The following is a 20,443-nucleotide window of genomic DNA, read 5'->3' as shown; positions in this document are numbered from 1 at the left end:
CAATCATTGTCAATCGTAGTATAAATAATTCCAGGGAAATTCTTAGCTTTTACATAATCTGTGCATACAAAGTTGCAACTTCCTACTTTTCAAAGGATTATTTGTAAAATTTTGTTAGATAGAAGTTACTTTGAAAAACTTATAGCAGACACAAGTGACTAACTTTTCATGGAAGTACAGATTTTATATTTCCACTGTGTTTTTTCTACTTGCTTTCCTGATGTATTTTCTTGTGTATGCAGACCTTTGAGCCTCACTTTCTACACCACACATCAGTATCTTAGTTTTAGTTATGAAAACATTATAATTACTCTTATAATTCTACACAAAAACATTCAGTGAGTCAAGAAGACTTGCCTGTGGGACCTGATGGCTTGAGAGGCTATTTAGAACACAGACTAGACATTGTTAAAGAAATAAAGTAGGTATTTATTAAAAAGGCCTTCAAAGGATACACCTTGGGCAGCACAAGAGCCTGGCCAAGGCTATACCCAACACTGACAGCGGGTCACACGTTTTCACACTTTTATAAGTTTTGGTCCATTTACATATTGTGGTTAATTGCCCAGTTACAGCTTCAGGTTATGAAATCCCATCCTCCCATGCTCTCGTTGTTTACACTTTTTATGCCTGGAATTCCAATGGTGTCCTTGGTTCTGGGGCTGGAAAAGGATGGTTTGTCTAACTAAACTGTGAAGAGAACTTGCCAACACTTTATATGAAGCACAGACTTTATATTCTAATGCAGTACAGAATCTGGAACATATGTCAGCTAAAACAAGGCATCAGACCCATGGAAACAACATTAGGCTAACAATGGTCCTTTCCTCCCAATAAACTATTATCCACTCTAAGTTTACACATGTGGAATGCTTTTTAAGTGAAGACAAAACACTGGAATATTCAGTAAGAAAATTCCTCTAAGTGCATGTAAATTGACTAACTTAATCCTTTCATACTTTCATACCTTTGGGAAGATGATTGAAAGAAGATGCACTGTTACCCAGAATTAGTAAGTTTTTTACGAAGCTGTATTTAAAGCCATCTCTTAGAAGGTGAATCCCGGGACTGTCTCATTTTCTCCACAGCAACCTAATCCCAAACCATATAAAAATAGTAATTAACAAAACTGGAAATTCATTCCCTTTATATGAGTGAGCAGCTGGAGTGCATGGTGCTCTGCCTAGGGATGGATGAGGAGAGACCACCTGAAGAGGAAATGGATGCAGGTGAGGCCTTTTAGAGACAGAGAAGAGCAGCTCCACATTCTCAAGCCCTGGTCTTCATGGCAAATCTCTACCACCCTGGTATCTGCTGGAGGAACAACACAAAAGGACACAGACAATCCTGGAGGGTCCTGCAGCACTTCGACAACTTCCTCCTCTAATTACTCTGGAGGAGGCCCATGAGACAAGATGCTCTGCTGACCTCATACTCACCAAGCAAAGAGGGGCTCACTGGGGATGGGAAGGTCAACATAGCCTTGACTGCAGTGACCATAAGATGGTGAAGTTCAAGACTCTGAGAGCAGGGGGGAAGGTAGCAAGCAGCTCACAACCCTGGAATTCAGAATGGATTCAGCCAGGTCTCAGAGAACAGGAAAAAAGCCTAAAGCAAGGACAATAGATGAGGGAACGCTTAAGCAAACTGAATATGAATATATATTTTTTTTCTTGTATATAGTGCATATTACATACATAATAAAATATAATATGTAATAAAACATTTATTATATATTAGTAGTATTCTATTATATATATTTGCATGTAAAAATATTAAAAAAGCCATTGGGCCCTGATGGGATGCACCTACAAGTGCTGAGGAACCTGTCAGACCTGTCATTGCAAGGTCATTTTCAATAATCTTGGATCAATTATGGCAATTGGAGAAGGTGACTAAAGATTGGAGGAAAGCAAATGCCACTCCTCCTTTTCAAGAAGGGCAAGAAGGAGGACCCAGGGAACCTGAGCTTCCAGTTTCACCACAATCCCTGGGAAGGTGATAGAGTAACTCATTTTTAGAAATCTTTTCCACTAAAGGACAAGAAAATTATGAGAAGTAGTCAGCATGGCTTCATCAAAAGGAAGTCCTACTTGACCAACCTGATAAACTTGTAAGATTGAATAACTGACCTGGTAGATGAAGGAAGACCAGTGGATAGTGTCTGCTTGGACTTCAGCAAAGTGTTAGACACTGCCTCCTATAAAATTCTCATAGGCAATCTGTCGCTGAAGTAGCTGGATGAGCAAATAGCAAGATGGATTGAATCCTGTCGTAATGGCCAAGTCCAGAGGTTGGTCAGTGGCACAAAGTCTAATTGGAGGCCAGTACAGTAGGTCAGAGATCCATACTGGCTCAGTCTTGTTTGACATCTTCAATGATGATGTGGAAGATGAGGCAAAATGCACCGTCAGTAAGTTTGCAGGTGACACAAAACTGGAAAGAATTATGACAGGCCAGATGAATATGCCACTATCCAGTGCAAATTTGAGTAGCTGGAGAAACAGGTTGATGGGTGAGGGAAGAGTAGGCTCTATCCTCTGCAACAGATGGGAACCTCAGGAAGCTCAGCAAGAAGAATTACTAAGTTCTTCACCTGAACAACCTCACTCACCACTACATGCTGGGGGCTACTCCAGGGAAGGAGCCTGGCAGCAAAGAATTTGGGGATTCTGGTGGATAGCAGCACTGTGCCCTCACTGCAAAGACAGGTACCAGTATCATGGGCTGCATCAGGCGAAGTGCTGCCAGCACATCAAGGAAGGAGATTCTTCCCCTCAGCTCAGCACTGGGAAGGCCACAGTTGGAGCAGTGTGTCCAGTGCAAGAGAGACATGGCCATGCTGAATAGCATGAAGGTACCAGTGAAGGGCCATGATGATGATGAAGCATCTTTCCTACACAGAAAGAATGAGAGAGATGGGACTGCTCAGCTTGGAGAAGACAAGGCATAAGCAGGATCTTATGAATGTCTATGTACTTGAAGGCAGGTTGTAAAGATGAATGAGCCAGGCTGTCTTCAGTGGTGCCCAGTCACAGAGCTAGAGGCAATGGGCTCAAACTGAAACACAGAAGGTGCCATCTCAACATCAGGAAACACTTTTAACAAGAGGATGACTGAGCACAGGCATGAGCTGTCCAGGGAGATTGTGGCATCTCCATCCTTTGAAACATTTTAAACCTGTCTGGACACGATCCTGAGCAGACAGCTGTAGCTTGCCTTCCTTGAGCAGAGGGAGTTCTGCTGACAGAGAGCAGCACCCTGAACAGTATTCAGTCAAATACAGTATATAAAAAAAAAAAACAATATTACAAACATAAAGGGTAAGTATGGAAAGCATTTTTTCAACTCACTATATGTTTAATACAAAAACCTGAAACGATTTCGCTTCCCCCTAGATTTTCTATGTTGAGTCTTATTGTATACAAGAATATATATATTAAAGCAGTTATTAACTTTTTTGGATACCAAGAAAGGGAGGAAGGGAGGGAGGGAGGGAGGGAGGGAAGAGACTGAATATTAGATTTCTACCGAAAAGATAGACCACATACTTTACACTGGCTATATAAGGAATGGTATCAACACAGTTAAGAAGTAAACTCTAATAAGGAAGGGGAACAAAAAGCCCTATATCCACTATTGTTTAAAAAATCTTGAGATAGACTCTCCCTCTTTTCTTTGGCAGGTGATGCCCTGATTTCTGCACTGCTTTGGAATTACTTAGCATAGAACACCATTAAAGGATGTGTTCAGACCAGATTAGAAAATATTGCATAACTAGGAGTAATAATAAACAAACATACCCCGCTGCAAGTCAACTGAGTATTGGAACCTTAAGTACATTAGGCCTTGTGACAAGAAATCTTCATCAATATTTCAAATGGCGTAAAAGCACTGCCACACTGCAGGAAACACAACCAAAGTTTCAAACTAAAATTAACTGTGCTAACATTAAAAGTGAGGAGTTCCCAGAAAGTTATGTGAGAATATGGCATGGAATTTCCATGTTATTACTAAGAGTATCCATTAAAAAAAAAAATTTAAAACAAACATGAGAAAACTTGATCTTCACAATGTTGTTTGCAAAAATCTGTATCTGATGTTTAGTTTAATATGACAATCTAGAAATATATTTTCTCTTATTATTAACGGACATTAAGAAAAAACATTATACAAAAAATTATTTTCACAAAGCACAGCAGTTATTACAGGTTAACATCCATATTATACCAAATTACATTGATTTTTCCCAGACTAGATCAACACTAGGTAATAAAACCACTGCGTAGTAAAAACTCAAGATATTTCTTTATTCTTAGACTTCCAATAAGACAGGCCTGTGTTTAAGCATACTCCTGTACAATGCTTTTATAATATCTTCTAATTAATTTTGCAAATTACATTATCATGGTTTTAATAGAGAACTTTATATGTTGCATTGTGTTTTGCTTTTGGACATCTAGTTAATGGTGCATTTTAACACCACCCAGGGAGATCATAAATCTGACAGCTGTAATTGAGGGTACAAGATATCACAAAGTAACACATCCCTTTTACTTCCATACAAAGTTAACAAGTCTGATTTGAAAAATAGTATCTCTTATAAACAACAGTAACACAGTAAATATCTTAAAATCTTTCTTGAAGAAACACATTAATACAAGAGAATCATGGGAGAGATTTGACAGAAACTTTCACAGATACACTTAATGTTAAAATTAATTTTGTAAATGTGGTAATATTTGCAGAATACATTGATCTTCTAATCATAATTTCTTTAAGATTTGTTTACCATTATATTAAAGACAAGGGTTTTTTCCCCACAATTAGTATCTATGTTTGCACTTTCAAATATGGAGCTTCACCAAGTAGTGAAGATAATGAGCATAAGAACCATCGTGTTTGGTAAGCCTGACTTGAAAATACAGCCTCTGAACTGGCAAGCAATTTATTCTGTTTCAAAAGCAATTTTGCTATTGTGTTGGAAAATTGTACTTCAGTATTTAAAAACAGTAAGATAATGGATAATGGATTTTTCATAACTAGGATGAGCACAAAAATCTTTGTGTCTTTGTTACCTAGTACTTTGCTGCACTTAATTGCTTGAAGTGCTGATTTTCCTTGAGTGACAAATCAATTAAGTATAATCCCAGAAACCTGTATTAAAATAGGGAAGCACTGAAAGCAATGTGAATAAAGAAGCCAGAGTGGAGACATCAAAACTCTCAGCATGACTGCTACTAAATCAGGTATGAAGAAAACTATCTTGACAAAATATGGTTTCCTAAGAAAAAAGGAACATTAATATTAAACAACTTTTCACAAAATCTGACTACTATTAGGAATCTCATTTAACATATTTAACTGAAAGAAAGTCACATACAATAAATACTTCTAAGTGAAATTTTGATTTAAATATCTGCTGTGAAAATGATGCCTCAAGTCACATGTACCTATGTCATTCCACTTTGACATGAGGATGCAGAATTTCATAGGTACCATAACAGGTAATGGAAGCCATGATAAGTTATTTAAATCTAACTTGGCTAACTATTCAGGTCCATAATAACTTCTGTGTTTTCTGCCAGCTTTCCATTACTCTAAAAGAGCAATATTCAAGGGTGCAGCAGAAAGGTGCAGGACAGAGGGCAATTGTGACTGCATGCTTTTCTGATTTTATGCACTCTACAAATGTCAAAGCAGCATTTATGAAGAGGGTTTTTTTATCTGCTTGATTAAAAGACCCAGGTAGGAATATAAGCACTGTGTCAGATCCTGCATAAATATTTGTTCCTCATCACCTATCGCTTTTGCTATAGGCCATCATTCACAAGAAGGAAAACATAGCTGATGTGTTAAAGCAGTATTTCTCAAACTAGTGAGGGAAGAAAAAGGAATGCATGGTCATGAGTCTATGCATGAATTTGATCCAGGAGACGGCTGTGGGATGCAGAGCAGCATGGAAGAGAGGCTGCCATGGAAAGTCTTAAGTAAAAAAGCTGAGAAAGATTAGTTGAGATACTGCCTCCCAATGCTGTGACCATATCCTACCCTGCTGAGAGCTGGCCATTTGGCTGAGTGGCTGGGGCAGCCATACAGAGTAAGATGCACAGTCTGTCTCACTCATACCCTATCCTCTACCTCCAATTGTCCTGGGGTGATTTTATGATGCCTGTATCCCCAATTGTCTGTTTAGCCCAGAAATAAGTTTTGCACCTTTAAGATTGGCTCTGAGAGCAAAGAGAGGGGAAGAAGAGCAGAGTTTGTTATCAGAAACTGCATTCACTCCTCCACATTCCTGCTCCTGGACTGTGTTGTCTGGGGATGGATGGACAGACAGCAGGACAGAGCTCTCCTTTGCTTTTAGTTAGTTTTTAGCTAGCAAGGCAGAGAAGTTCCCTGGACTGTGTTTTTCTTTTTCTTGGACCTGTTTAAACCTGCACTGGCAGCTCGCAGCTGTGGCCCACCGGGTCGGGTCTGGGCCGTGGCATTTCCAGCGCCAGAGGGACTGATAAGAGACTGGGTGAGCCGAGCTGCAGCCCATGGAGGGGACTTTTCTGAGTTTGTCTTCTCTATTGGAGTGGTAAGAGGTTTTATTGTTTAATATTGTTCATTTTTTGTGCTTTGCCTGTTAAATAAAGAGGTTTTTTCCACTTTTCTCCAAGGAAATCTTTTCCCAAACCAGTTAGGGGAGGGGCCACTTGAATTGGCTTTCTAGAGGAAACCCCTTTGGAGGTTTTCTCCTAAATTCACCCTAAACCAGAACAATTTCTGGCGCCCAAAGTGGGCTCAAGAATGTGAAGAAAAAAAAAAAAAAACTATATTGATAGCATTTTAGTCACACTTACTCTTATTGGGATAAAGCAGTCAGTTTTTCTTGAATTCATAATGTCTCTCAGGGTGAAGGCCTTCACATGTTTCTGGTGCCTTTTTGAGGATTTTTTGAGGTTTTTGTCCCCTAAACCAAGACATCAATCTATGTGAACACCTTCCAAGTCTGAGGATAAAGGAGGAGTCTGCCACTGAACTGCCAATTAAGTAAGTGATAGGCATATCCATACAATGAGTGAAGATTGTTTCTTAAAGAAACACCAAATCAGCAACTGCTGTAGACTGCCTGTATCACTGACAAAACTGTCCTGATCGTGTCTTCTATGAAGAAAAAACCTCAAGAAACTGCAGCTGCATAGATTTTATTAAGCAAGGCACATTCATCAATAACCATGTTTATAACCATACAATGTAATTTCATGTAACCCTTCCTCCTAAACAAATAACCAGTGTATCCATAAAACAAATTGCTTTGCTAGAAAATTACACAAGAAAAATAGAGTTGCAAATACTGATGTTCCTCAAATATTACCATGCATTTCTAAGAATTAAAAATTACATTTTCTCCTCTAATTTCAAACCCTCTATGCTTCACGCAGCAGTAAATTCTGCTAAACTACATAGCAATCATGCTGTTTCTAGATTACAACAGAAGTTGAAAATGGAAAAATCTTCTAAGCTAAATGCATTGAACTTGAAATAATTTCCTTCAACCTCTTCCCAAAAAACACAGAAAAAGTATTTCAGAAGTTTTTAAAATTTATTAGAACTTGCTGCTTCATGTCCCTATTCAGCTTCAGCTGTGCCTCTCATGCAAGTATAACACCCTAATTAGTGTTACTTGGGAAGTCTCTGGACACAGGTCCTGACCTAAAAAAAAAAATCAGACACTCATACAAAATAATGCTATTACAAATTTTTATGGAGTAACTAGAGTTAATACTAACAGCGTTTAAGGATATTTGTAGAGTTGAACATCCCACCCCAAAACCAAACAAAAAACCAAACAAAACAAACAAAAAGCTGGTATCTTCAGCCTTGCAGAACTAAGGGAAAAATCCCTACCTCTGCTGAGATAAAGGTCTACAAGCATAATAGAAACTTATTACCACAGCAGCTCTCTTTCATCAGTATCTTTTAAAAAATTGCTTAAAACAGATACTAAAACTACAGGTTCCACCATACAAAAACCAAATATGCTGAACGCTATTTGCCTTCTCTTTCTCCTACATCACATTTTCTTACTAGTACAATATACAGAAGAAGCAAATTGAGAAGATATGCAACGGAGCCTCCATGATAAAAGGCACCCATCCTTATTACCCCTTGCTCAACTTACAAAGCGCTATGCATACCTTAACACAAAATCTTTTTCAACCCATGACAAGATGAACGAGTCTCTGTATTTAACAAATAAATACCAGAAATACCTAAGTACACAGTAGGACCTTAGGAAACATCACCTACATTCAGCAGAACCCTTTTTTAATTAGTCGGGTATGTCATTGATCAGAACAATGGGGCCATTTTATCACTGTCACTGGCTATTGTTGTTGACATTGTAGCCCAATCAATTGTTTTCTCTCCCTCTTCTTAGCAATCCAAATGCATGCTCAAGCAACACAAATCACTGTATTTAGATACTACAGGTACAAACCAGTAAGGCATGCAAAAATAATATCTAAAACATGCAGTCACTTGTGCTTATGCAAACAGTAGTAACACCTGCAATAGTAATTTAAAGTTCTCAAACTTTTTTTTTGCCCAAAGATTAAAACACTTCAGGAGAGTTACTGTATGAATAACCATGCTAAAAATTATGACTTTCTGTAAACTTATCTTGGTATGAAGGATCATTACTAGTGAACAGAAAAGACAACTTCTTCCAAATGCACAGTTCTACATAATGCCAAATTAAAGAACTGCAATTAAAAATCACTTTTTTACTAAAATCACCTAAAGTTTGTATGTCATTTAAATTTGTGTCTGCAGATAAAATACAACAAACTGCTTCTCAGGTATGGTGCCAATCAAAGTCTCATTGTTTGTAAAATTATTTTACAGTTGCTAATGTGAACAACTTTATATACAGGTCATATGGTTATCTGCATCATTAAATCATTCAACTTTGCTATGAAAAGTAAAAGTCCCAGAAACTAACAAGGACAACACACATTGTATAAAAGGTCTGAAATTATTCAGATATGGAAAGACTATTTTTCAAGACTTATACATCAAACTCCTTGGACCTTTGTCCCAGGCAGAAGTCTCAGAATCTGCACCTATCCTAAATTGGGTGTCAGTCCCATAAATAAAGACTTTAGCAAAGAGAAAAGAAAAAAAAAAAAAAAAAAGAAGAAAAAAGAAGACCAACCAAAAAAAAAAAAAAAAAAACCCAAAACCAAAACAAAAGGTCCAGGAGTGGGAATACATGAATTACTCCTTTTTCTAAAATCTAGAAAACTAGGTTCTCCATAACTTGCGGTCTTTAAAACAGATCCAGCTCAACCACTATTACACAAATACAGCATCCCAAGTACCAAGCTGCCACACAAACAACCTTGTTGGAAGAATCAGAATTCAGAGATGGGATCTAAGACTAAGCCTAAAAGTCACTGGGTGACATAGTTCCAAATAACAGGGATGAATCTCTGTCCAAAATCACAATCCAGGAAAGACTAATAAACAAAGGACAGACAGTATGTCCTGCAAGACAGTGACATCGATGTTTAATTTTTTTTTAATGAAAAAGAGACAAACACTTTGAATTTCAGGTGAAGTCTATAAAAAAGGGAGGGGTGAGAGTTCTCCTGGAAAAGAACAAAGGACATACATAATTGATCCACTTCACAAGAATGGCATAAAAGTATAGACAACTCTCCTAAGGACATTTGATCCTTTCCTCCTTATGCTGAAACAAAAAACAGAGGTGTATCGTAATGAATAGATATACATTAGCAAAACATACAGCTGTGTAATTTAATGTGTTCTCATTCCCAATACACTACAACATCTACATATCAGCACCTGTAGACTGAAACAGTTCCCAGGAACAGCATATTTAGTTGTTCAGAGTTCATGACATTTCTAGCAAGTATCAAAGGAACTTGTAACATTCGCAGCTATTGGCATCACAGTAACTACTGATATATTTCACTTTGAGTTGCTACCTCCAGCAAAGACTTCTGTCCTACAGAGACAGAATACTCATCTGTAATGGTGCACCCATTTTGCTGCCATTCCTGTTTGCTTGTTACAGAGGAAAAACAACACAAGACAGGAGCTCTGATTTAAAGGAAGCACCACAGGAACCAGGATGATGTTAGGAGTTCTGTTCACAAGGAAGTGCAGGTGTGCCAATATGGAGAATTAATAAGCAGTACCAACTCCCACACACTCCCACAGCTGTTTAACTTCCAGGAGTTTTTGTGAACATGTCCAGAGTAGCAGAATGAATAGCATTAACAATGCTATTCCTCAAAAAAAAAAAAAAAAAAAAAAAAAGCAAAACCATAGACATTTATAGTTTATGTTCCTGGATTTAACAAGTTATTGCTTCTGGTCAAACAACAGATGTTGGAAGAAGTTACTGTCACTTTGCAAAAGCAGTCTTAAAACACAGATGTTCAAAAGTTAATTCAGTTCCATCTTTGGAAATTTTTATCACAGAAACTATATTAAAATTCAAATTAATGCCAATATTGTCAGTCATTCAGACTCATGCATCATTTTCAGGTTCTTTTTCAGGATGAAACATGTAGAGCCATTCAATTAAGAGGTGTGTTGGGGAGAAGATGAAACTGAAACCAGTATAACTCTGCCCAGATACCGTAAGAACTTTTGTTCTAAGTGTTCAGAAATACCCAGGGAAGGGTACTGTACAACATACCAAATATCACAGCATATAGCCTATAGCCTATTCAGTGTATAAACTCCATTGATATGTACCAATATTTGGGGGTTTTGAACAATTATGGACATTTTGCAAGGCCTTCCAGACCCACAGTTATAACAACAGAAGTCATGAACTTTTGTGAACAGCATTCTACAAGAGATGTTAGGTCCTAAAAGCGTTGATTGTTACATGGTCTCACCAAATAATATCTTTCTTTATTTGGAGACATTAGTCTTAATTATTACACATGAAATATCAAAAACCACTGGAATACAAAGAATAACATCTACACTGTGAAAATCACATTCTCCTTTAGACAATGTCGTTTAGGACACATTCTAACAAACAACTGAAAGGCAGCAGGAAAATAAAGGTATTTTAACATCAGATTATGTCAGAAATTAAAAATCCCACAGAAATACAGTATATGCCTTTATCTATTGACATTTTTATCTCTTTTTTGGTGGTTCAATGTGGAACCTAGCCAAACACTCTGAGAAATCATAACCATAAGGACTACAAGATTGCTGGGAACAGCTTTCATTCAAATAAAAAGCATTAGAACAGTATTACGACATTAAATAATATTATTTTCCATGTACTACAAAAAGATGTTTGAGATTTTTAAGTATCGGGGAACCATGTGAATTTTTATTGAACTTCCAGCTCTGCAGACTTCCATTCCCTTTTGTCTGGAACAGATTTCATTTTTTTCTATTATAAATACCTCACATTAAATAAGCTACAGTTCACAAATTGTTAAGCAACAAGTACGCTACATTTACCTGTACAAAAGACACGTTATCCTATTATTTGGTTTATTTTTCCTTTTTACGCAATTTTTTTATTCACTAATGACATAAAAGAATTCCAAAATAACAGTATAGTCAGTTGCCTCAAAACAGAGTTGCTCCATCAGTGGCAAACTGCAGATACAAGCAACAGCAGTTGATCTGCTCCACAACTTGGCCTACAACAACCACTTAATATATCCAGTTGTGCCATTCATACATACACTACTCTGGCCCACGCCATGAACAAGCATGCAAGGTATTTCCTTCCAGTGACTGGGTATCTTACACGACACCTTTATGAATATCTGGAGTGCAAGTGAATTTATGTCACATAAGGGAGAACTGGAAAGATGTGATTTTCTGGTACCAGCTCAAGAGTCCCAACACCACTAACCTCAGCCCTATTAAGCCAAATAGAACCATGCTGCTGACAGCAGCAAGCATATGAACACCTGAAAAAAACAGGTATTTTGTTTATGGATAAATGATAGTTGACTACTGTTTAGTTCCTTATCAGCTTCAAAATTCCACCAGGCTTCTTGTTTTCCTGCAACTAACCGCACATGACAGAACAGACAACTTCCTCCTTTGGTCAGCAGTTGATTACTCTGTGGTTGATGACGACAAATGTAAGTCAAACAGATGAGAATAATCCTCACTGCACATTTAAGGTGAACCTGAATGTCCTCTGGTCCTCTTTCTTCCTCTCCATGTAAACAAAAAGCAGCAATTATTTTCCTGTAGATAAAAACCATCAAACTGAAGGAGGACGTACTGAAACAAATGCTGAACCAATCAGCTTTTTCCCCCCAAGCATTTTTATAACTATGCAAGTTAAATATACTAAACTATAGCAAGGAGTTTTCAAATTCATTATAAGGTGAACAACTTTTTCCTCCAAGATAGATTTCCCTGATTGTTAACAGCAACACATGAACAGTGCTCAGTCCATCTGAGGTAGGGAAAGATGAGAGAAAATATAAAAACTGAATTTTTACTGCAAAAGTAGTAAGTTGTGCTTAAATATCAGAAATAAAGGCAGAATAGGATGCATGTGTTCATTGAACCATAGGTAATATTTAATATGTATTTTTAATAGGCCTTAACACATACAGTATGAATATATAAAATACATTAATCTTGTAATGTTTTTTGTATATAAAGTACATCTCAGGACATTTCATTATTCTTAGCTGGCTAAAATTTTATACAGAAGTGTGCATACTATCAAAGTTTCTTTAGGTGTGTGTGGGAAAACATATTCCAGCTTTAAAATATGCACTATCAATCTAAATAAATCTCAAAAGCACAATGTGCACTACAGACAAACACTGATTATGAAAATCTTTGTACTCACTGCAAAGTGAGCTACAGCAACACTGACAAAGACTCCTACAGACTGCTTAGCCCAAGCAAAAGAAGTCATCCTACAAATTAGCTGTGAGGCCAATAAAGGTTAGCAACTGATGTGTTGTATTAACTGATGTTGCACAGCAGCAGGACAATTAACTGGAGTTAAAAACACTACCACACTAAAGTTAAGGATGTGTGCATAAGACTTTCAAAAGACTGTAAATTCTTCACTGAAAAAATAGATCACAGCAAGTCAAAAAGTCTTGAAAGGTCCAGAAACAACAGCACTGGATTAAACCTGACATACCAACTCCAGTATGTTTTAATAGGTGTTTGTTTCTAGACATCTTCAGAGATATGTATCACACCTTTTTAGGCAAAATCCTCAAGCATACATGCACTTGATAGGTATCTGCATATCAGAGACCTCAGTGACTTCACTTCAACACTCTCATAAGTATCTGACATCAGGACCTTTGCTGCATTTTCCACAGGAATGCAAGGCTTCTTCAGAGTCTGTGCTGAAGATTAGAAAAGCAGGATGAATCATTCATAAAGACACAGAAGCTGTAGATCAATTACAATTCAACTATTTGCTCTGCAGTATTTCCCCTTTGACTCTACATAAGACAGTTGTGGTAGACTCCACACAAGCATTCCCATGTTTTTATTGTAGGTCCATAGGACACCTTCCCAAGGTGCTCTCACAAATCCAAGGTTAAGGTATTCTTGAAGGAGAATGACCAACCTACTCAATTCACATTAAGAAAAATAAAACAAATAAAGTGAGTGGAGAGGATGGTGTAAGTATTCTGATTCTAAGAGCTCAGATAAGCAATTTATTAATCAAGTGATCAGAAATTAAGAAATGCAATAAATGAGCCTGTCAATTTTAAAAGCTTTTATATACCTACAAGAAGCTGCACAAAAGTAACTAAAAACATAGATAATCACTTTATGAAGGATCAGTATGTTAAATACACAGATTAGGAAAGATCATAACTCTGAAAAATGTCATCTAAATTGGAAGGAATGTAATCCACTATCTTTGGAGGGCAATGTTGATCAAAGACAGAGGGCAAGAATCAATGACTTGGTAGTTCCTTGCTAGTTCCTACAGCTTGCCAAATCTGCATATAAAGCCACAATTAAACAGTTTGTCTAAAGAACCACGATGCCACCTGCACACACACCTTCAATTAACCTATGTAACCATCTGACTCAAGCCATCCCATCTACAGCATCACCAGAACACTCCTGGTTAACCTACTACAGAACTCCCAGTACCTTTCATAGTCTGGACTAAATTTTTGCCTACCACATCCTCCTCTTTATTCCCAAGCACAAAACCTACTGAAAAGCAAATGCCAGTGACAATATTCTCTGATTCAATTCTCTAAGGAATAGGATTAATGATGATGACACTGCCCTACCTCAAGACAGAGGACAAACCTACAACAAATTGTCAGACGTTCAAGTATTAGTGAGATGGAGAAGGCTAATACTATGGCAGACTGTCCTACAAACCTGTGAATGTTCATAAAAAAACCCTTCATCTAGTTTAAGAATTAAGTCAACATAATGTAAGCCTAACCTATTTTGCACAGCTTTAAACTATCTTTTTTATTAGTTATCCCATCCAGACAAAGAAGTAAATACATTTTATTCATTGTGAAGCAGATTTATCACATTTTATTCATTATGAAACAGATTTATCACTGTATTTGAACTAGGAAAAAAGCACCAACTATTCTATTCTTAGTAAGTCCATTTACTTCAGATCCTACAACTGCTCCCTCCAGTCCCTCTACCACAGATAATGCTCTACAAGAACCAAAAGAGGAAGAAACCTGTAACTAGTAAGTATAACCACATAACCCACTGTAAGTGTGCTATCCAATGGAGATACCAAAATTATGGAGCAGCGCTTTTCCATGCTCACAACAACAGTATACCTAGAAATTATTCAGAGTAATGGGAAGCAAAGCAAGGTTCAATTACTGCCTGGAAACAATTTGACGGCCGATCTTTAAACAGTCTTCCCCAAATTGCTTAAGCCCAATAGTGTATCTCTGAGGAAATTTGAAACTATTTTAATTCCCACACTCAGGAATGGTGACCGTGCTAGCACCCAACAACTAGCTCGCAACATATTTACTAAGGACGCCCGAACAAGCCCCCCGCCACGGCCATCCCGTTCCTAAGTAAACTCCTGGCAAGGGGCCCGAGTTGCGCGGAGTTGCGGGCGGCGGGGCCGGGCGAGCGAAGGCCGCAGCCGCGGGCGCGGGGAGCGGCCGGGCCAGGGCGCCCTGAGCATCTTCCCGCCGCCGCGGCAGCCCGTCCCGGCCACAGCCCCACCGCCGGGACACGGGAACAGCGGCCCGGGAGAGGCGGCTCCGCCGCGGAGGCCTGCGAGAGCCGACGACTGCCGACACCCTCCTTCGCCACCCACGGCGGGGCCGCCGCCCCGTCCCGCGGGGCGGGCGGGCGGTCCCGGAGCCCCGCAGGGCAGCGGAGCTGGGCGAGGGGCGCACGCCGCTCCGCCCGCAGCTGGGGGCAGGGGAAGAAGAGGGGAAGGAGGGGGGCAGCGGCCGCCGCGCCGGCCCTGCCCGTACCTGCTGTGCCGCTGCGCCGCGGCCGCGCTGCTGTAATAGGCCGCCCTGCGCTGGGCGCTGCGCGGCACCGGGCGCAGCGGGATCTGGTCCGCCATCTTGGGGGCGCCCCCCCGCCGCCCAGCCGGGCGCCGCCCGCGCCCTCCTGACGTAACGGCCACGCCGGTGACGTCAGGGGAGGGGCGGGGTCTCGGGGTAAACACGGGGCGGGCGGCGCGTGGGCGGCGCGGTCGGTGGAGCGCGGTCCCCTCAGAGAGCGCGGAGCGGCTCCGGCCGCGCTCCGGGATCCGCGCCGGGCTGCCCAGCTGCAGGACAGAGGCGAGGGGCAGGAGCTGGTGCATAGGAAGTTCCACCTGAACATGAGGAAGAGCTTCTTTCCCGTGCGATTGCTCAGAAAGGCTGTGGAGTCTCTCTTGATGGAGCTGCTCAAGCGCCGTCTGGACGCAGTGCTGTGCCCTGGGCTCTAGGGTGACCCTGCTTGGACAGGGATGTTGGACCAAATGACCCACTGTGGTCCCTTCCAAGCAGATCCGTTCTGTGATTTTGTAATTATTCAGTTCCTCTGGTACCATGCCTGCCAATGATGGTTTCCTGCCATTAAACAGACACGTACTGCCACATGGAAGTGGACATTCTGTACGTCAGGGATAATGAATCACCAGTTTGTGTTATCTCATAGGCTGGAGGTAACAAGTCACCACCAGCAAGAACTGGTTTGAAAGATAGATGAGTTCACAGACCTACTGTAGTATGTTATCTGTTGGTATTCCTCTGGAACAGATGCTGTAGGGGAGCAAAAGGCCTAATACCATTACAAATACAGAAGACATTCCACAGTGGTAAAAAGAAAATTATTTGCTTTTTTTTTTCCTCAATGTCTGTTGTTAAATGAAGCTTGCTTTTATGACCCAGACACTTCAGACTGAAGTGTTGCTATACCTTGAGGTGTAGCTTTGACCAAGGGGAGATGCTCATCATGGAGGCACCACAACACACAGCTTACAATGAAGGATGCTTATCTGCTGGAGTGAAGGTTATGAAGCACTGGCAGTGCTTTCCAAGTGAAAATTTCTGAGCAGAATTTTGACATTAAGCATACTATCTGGATTCTGAACTCACTGACTGACAGATACAGAGTTCACAAGGTTGAACCAGGAGATGGGAACAGTTACACAGAAAGCACAAGGCTTCTGTAGGAATAGAAGTGAGAAATATGCTGGGCATGTGACAGGACTTTGCTGGGTATTCAAAGGATTACAAGTGGAAATGCCAGAAAAGGGAAAGATATTTATTTAGCTTTTTAACTCTATTAACCCTTATAATGTTCATGGTATAAGAATCAGAATCAGTCCACCAGTAGAATCACAGAATTGTAATTTATATTTAAAGAGGTGTCTAGACATAACCCAAGCCAAGTTGCTCCACCAAGACATTATGTTTAATATAGGGCTGTTCAGGGCCATGTGCAGTGGGCTGTTGAACACCTCCAAGGACAACACAGTGTTTCCATAAGTTCTCTGGGCTACCTGTTGCAATGTTTATCTTATGATAAACAAATTGCTAATAAGTACTCAAAACTTCCCATGTTCCAACTTGGGAAACACAGGATCAGCCAGAACCATCCATCTCTGATTAAAATCTGGGCTCCATACTCTTGGTATCGTGCCATTAAGTAGTCTTATTCAGCCACAAAGCTTCTTCTTAACTTTTTCTACTCTAAGCTGGGCAGGCTGAGCTCTCAACCTCTCCTTATACACCATGTTCTCCAGCTCCCTGGCCATCTTGGTCACCTTTTCATAGACTCACTTCAGAATGACAATGAGCTTCTGTAATGAGACCAAAACTGGCCATGGTAAGCCAGATAAGGTACTACAAATACCAGACAGAGAAGGGTCACTTCCCTCATGTGGGTGCTGGCTACACAGTTAGTAATAGTGCCCAAGGTGTGGGTATGTAACTGCTCAAGAGTACACTGATCTTGCATCCACTGCATGGCAGTTTATGGGGTGTTTGTGGTACTGCCTATCTCCTGCCTGCTCTGCCATGATGGCTGTAACTCATGTGCTAGAATAAGCAAACATAGCCTGGAAAACTTTCAGAGTAACAATTATGCCAGTCCTAGGTGCTTTGATGGCTGTTATGACTGCAATTCTGTGCATCTCACAGTTTTAAAACTTTAAACATTAATATGAATAGCTACATATTCAGAATCCTCATGTGGCTAAGTAAGTTACTGGAGATAACTGAGGCCAAGAGAATTAAAGCTATTGCTTCCATTTTATTAATTGATTCTAGCCCATGGCAGAGCAATTTTTGAACTGAACAGAAAGCACTTAATTCACAAGTTAGTAGCCTGAGATTAATCTTCTTGTCTGTGCAGAACTTTGGTTCTGGTTATTTGATTATATTTCTGGTTATTTAACAGGTTGTTTGGCCTGTAACTATATATAATGTTAGTAAATTATGTGCATGTGTTTGTAAATTCCATATGTATAAACAAATTCATGACTGAGGATGTGTAAGGAAAGGTTTATTATTGTCAGACTTCTAAAGGCCCCAGCATGAGACAATCATTAGGAACCATAAATGCCTTTAGAGCCTTCATTTCTTACTGAGTATTGTGGTCTACAAAGCATTATTTTATTTATGACTGCTTTGAGGTTTTAAGAAAGAAATATTGCCTATTGCCTGTGTACAGAGAAGATTTTGACCAGAAAGCCTTCCAAGGAGAGCAAATGAGTTTTTTGGTATACCAATGGCCAAGAGTGTGACAAAATAAATACATGCTGTTTTGATTATTTCAAATATATGTTTAAAGATTGCAGTTAAGACAGTTGCTAGAAATCTATCATGAGTTCATCTTCTTGATCACTCTAATTGACTTTTTGCATCACTATTTTCATAAAATGGTAGAAGCTTTTAAGTGCAGGATCTTCGTGTATCATGAATTATCATTCAGTTCTGCCTCTAGATTATGATATGATCCTGTCTCTTGTTTTTTAAAGAAAATCCTAAACATTTATATTAAAGTTTTCATTATGCAGAATTGACAATTTGGTGTATGATATGTGATGGCTTTTCAATTTGCCTTTATAAAATGTCCCTGCATTTTGAAAATAAGATTTCCTTTCCTGTTTAGCAATACTGAAAGGTCATGGAATAAACTTGCTTTTAATCCAGATTTTTGTATTCAGATGTTTCAGGCAGGTGTTATTTTTCTTTATGAGAAACAGCTTTTCATTTCAGGAATTAATTTTTATATTAACATTAAAATATTCATTTCAATACTTGGCTAAGTAACATTTGTAACTTAAATACATTTGTGATAATAAGTAAATGTAGCACCACTCTGAAATAAACTTTCCATATCATCCTTTCTGTACTTTCTTTTTTGCATAACTTGCATTTTTAACAAGTGGCAGAGATCCAGAACCTATGATTTATGGATCTAGGAATGAGCTTACATGGAAACTATTTTGCATTTGTTGCATGTATCTGCGACAGGTGCAGAACCTATCTGTAACGAGTTCTGCCTGATATCCCCAGAGAGCATTTAATAAGAATTTATACTTTTGTTACCATTCTATTTCTGCTGTAAATGTTCAAGGTTAAGTGTTCCCTCACTCCCAATCCTGATTATGTATCCAGTCTAGGCTAGGTTAACAGGGGAAATGAAAGATAGTTTGAAGCTAATTCATTCTTTGCTATCCTTCTCAAAGCCAAATTATAAAATTATTTATACTGGAGTAAATCTGTGAAAATGATATTAAAATCATTAAATAGAAAACAAAATGAAAAGTTTCAGTAAGCCTCATGTAATATTACATGGTACAAAATTTACATAAATATTTTCTTGCCTTATCCTTCAAACCTCCTTATCCTTCAAACCTCCATGTATTTCTCTATTAATTGTGTAACTTTCCTCATCAGTGGTAAATCAGCTTGGTACCTGTCCTCAAATTTTCATGAAATTGTAAATTGTTCCAAAACACCTGCTTCCTTTAAAAACAAATCACTGGCAAGACCTAAGCACAGCAACATGGAAAGAATATGGTTTTGTTTATAGGAAGAGCTCAGGGCAGCAAGGAATGCTACACCAAATAAATTCTTACACTGTCAGAGAAAGGGAGCAAAACAAATGCAAAATAGAGGGAGCTAAACCAGCTGCAGTTATCAGTTTTAATATTGCTAATAGCAGTGCCTTCATATCTTCAATGTATTAGAGTAGGATGTAACAAAATATTATCTTGCTTTGGGAAAGAACGAAAGTGGAGACACTCTTTTTTCTGAAAAGATCCTTGTTTTAAAAGATCACTTCAGACAATGAAGCTTCATGCAATTCAGTTATACACCACAATAAATGAGTTTAGAAACAGCAAAAATAAGTAGAAATAATATTTTAAAATATTACTATACTATAAAAATGCTGAAAACAAAATGCTGTTCACATATTAAAAAATAATGTTGTCTACAAAGCTAGAAGAAAATTCTATTTCTACACATTTTATTTTTAATATTCAAGATTCAGTGTTTGTCAATTAATTGCCCTCCCAGGTGTTACATTTTTTTCACACCTTCTCTCAAGGTCTTCTCTTTGCTAAATGCCAACTCTCTGCAGCCCTGCAGGATTTATGGACTGCCAAATCTCTATTCCTCCTTTTGTAGTCCATCCTTACCAAATTATGCATCCCTCAGCATTGGCTTCACTCCAGCTCTGTGTCACTCTCTCCTGTATTATACCAAGCCAGACATTCAGAATAACATGCAAGCAATATCTTCTTCGATTACATAAGAAAAATAAGGCATATGATGTATTTTGGATTTTACTACAGATATATCTTCTAGACAGTAACGAACCTGGCTGAAAAGGCATTTTCTCCAACAACACTTTCTCATTTCACATTTTCCCTGGCAACACTTGAGGCAGAAAAAGTGTGAATCCTAGAGTACTTAAATAA

General features: G+C 38.9%; 1 protein-coding gene across 6 annotated transcripts in view; it reads right to left on the bottom strand.

Annotated features, from left to right (window-relative positions):
* The window catches only part of ATP9B (ATPase phospholipid transporting 9B), a 156,222-nt gene extending 140,614 nt beyond the window's left edge, over positions 1-15,608 (bottom strand). For 4 of the 6 annotated variants that reach the window (XM_085571540.1, XM_021553372.3, XM_021553373.3 and 1 more), the window contains exon 1: positions 15,489-15,608. Coding sequence is in view for 3 of the 6 variants with exons in the window: in XM_021553372.3 (XP_021409047.1) it covers positions 15,489-15,583 (95 nt within the window). In the remaining 3 variants the exon portion in view is untranslated. Of the gene's footprint in view, positions 1-967; positions 1,093-14,755; positions 14,829-15,488 lie in introns of all 6 variants that reach the window. The other 2 variants (XM_085571539.1, XM_085571538.1) reach the window with 2 other exon arrangements.
* Positions 15,609-20,443: the final 4,835 nt, after the last annotated feature.

The sequence above is a fragment of the Lonchura striata genome, chromosome 2 (genome assembly GCF_050655825.1).
Source record: "Lonchura striata isolate lonStrDom1 chromosome 2, ASM5065582v1, whole genome shotgun sequence".
NCBI classification, from domain to species: Eukaryota; Metazoa; Chordata; class Aves; order Passeriformes; family Estrildidae; genus Lonchura; species Lonchura striata.
Note: the sequence above shows the minus strand (reverse complement) of the source record. Positions and strands in the feature narration are given on the sequence as shown.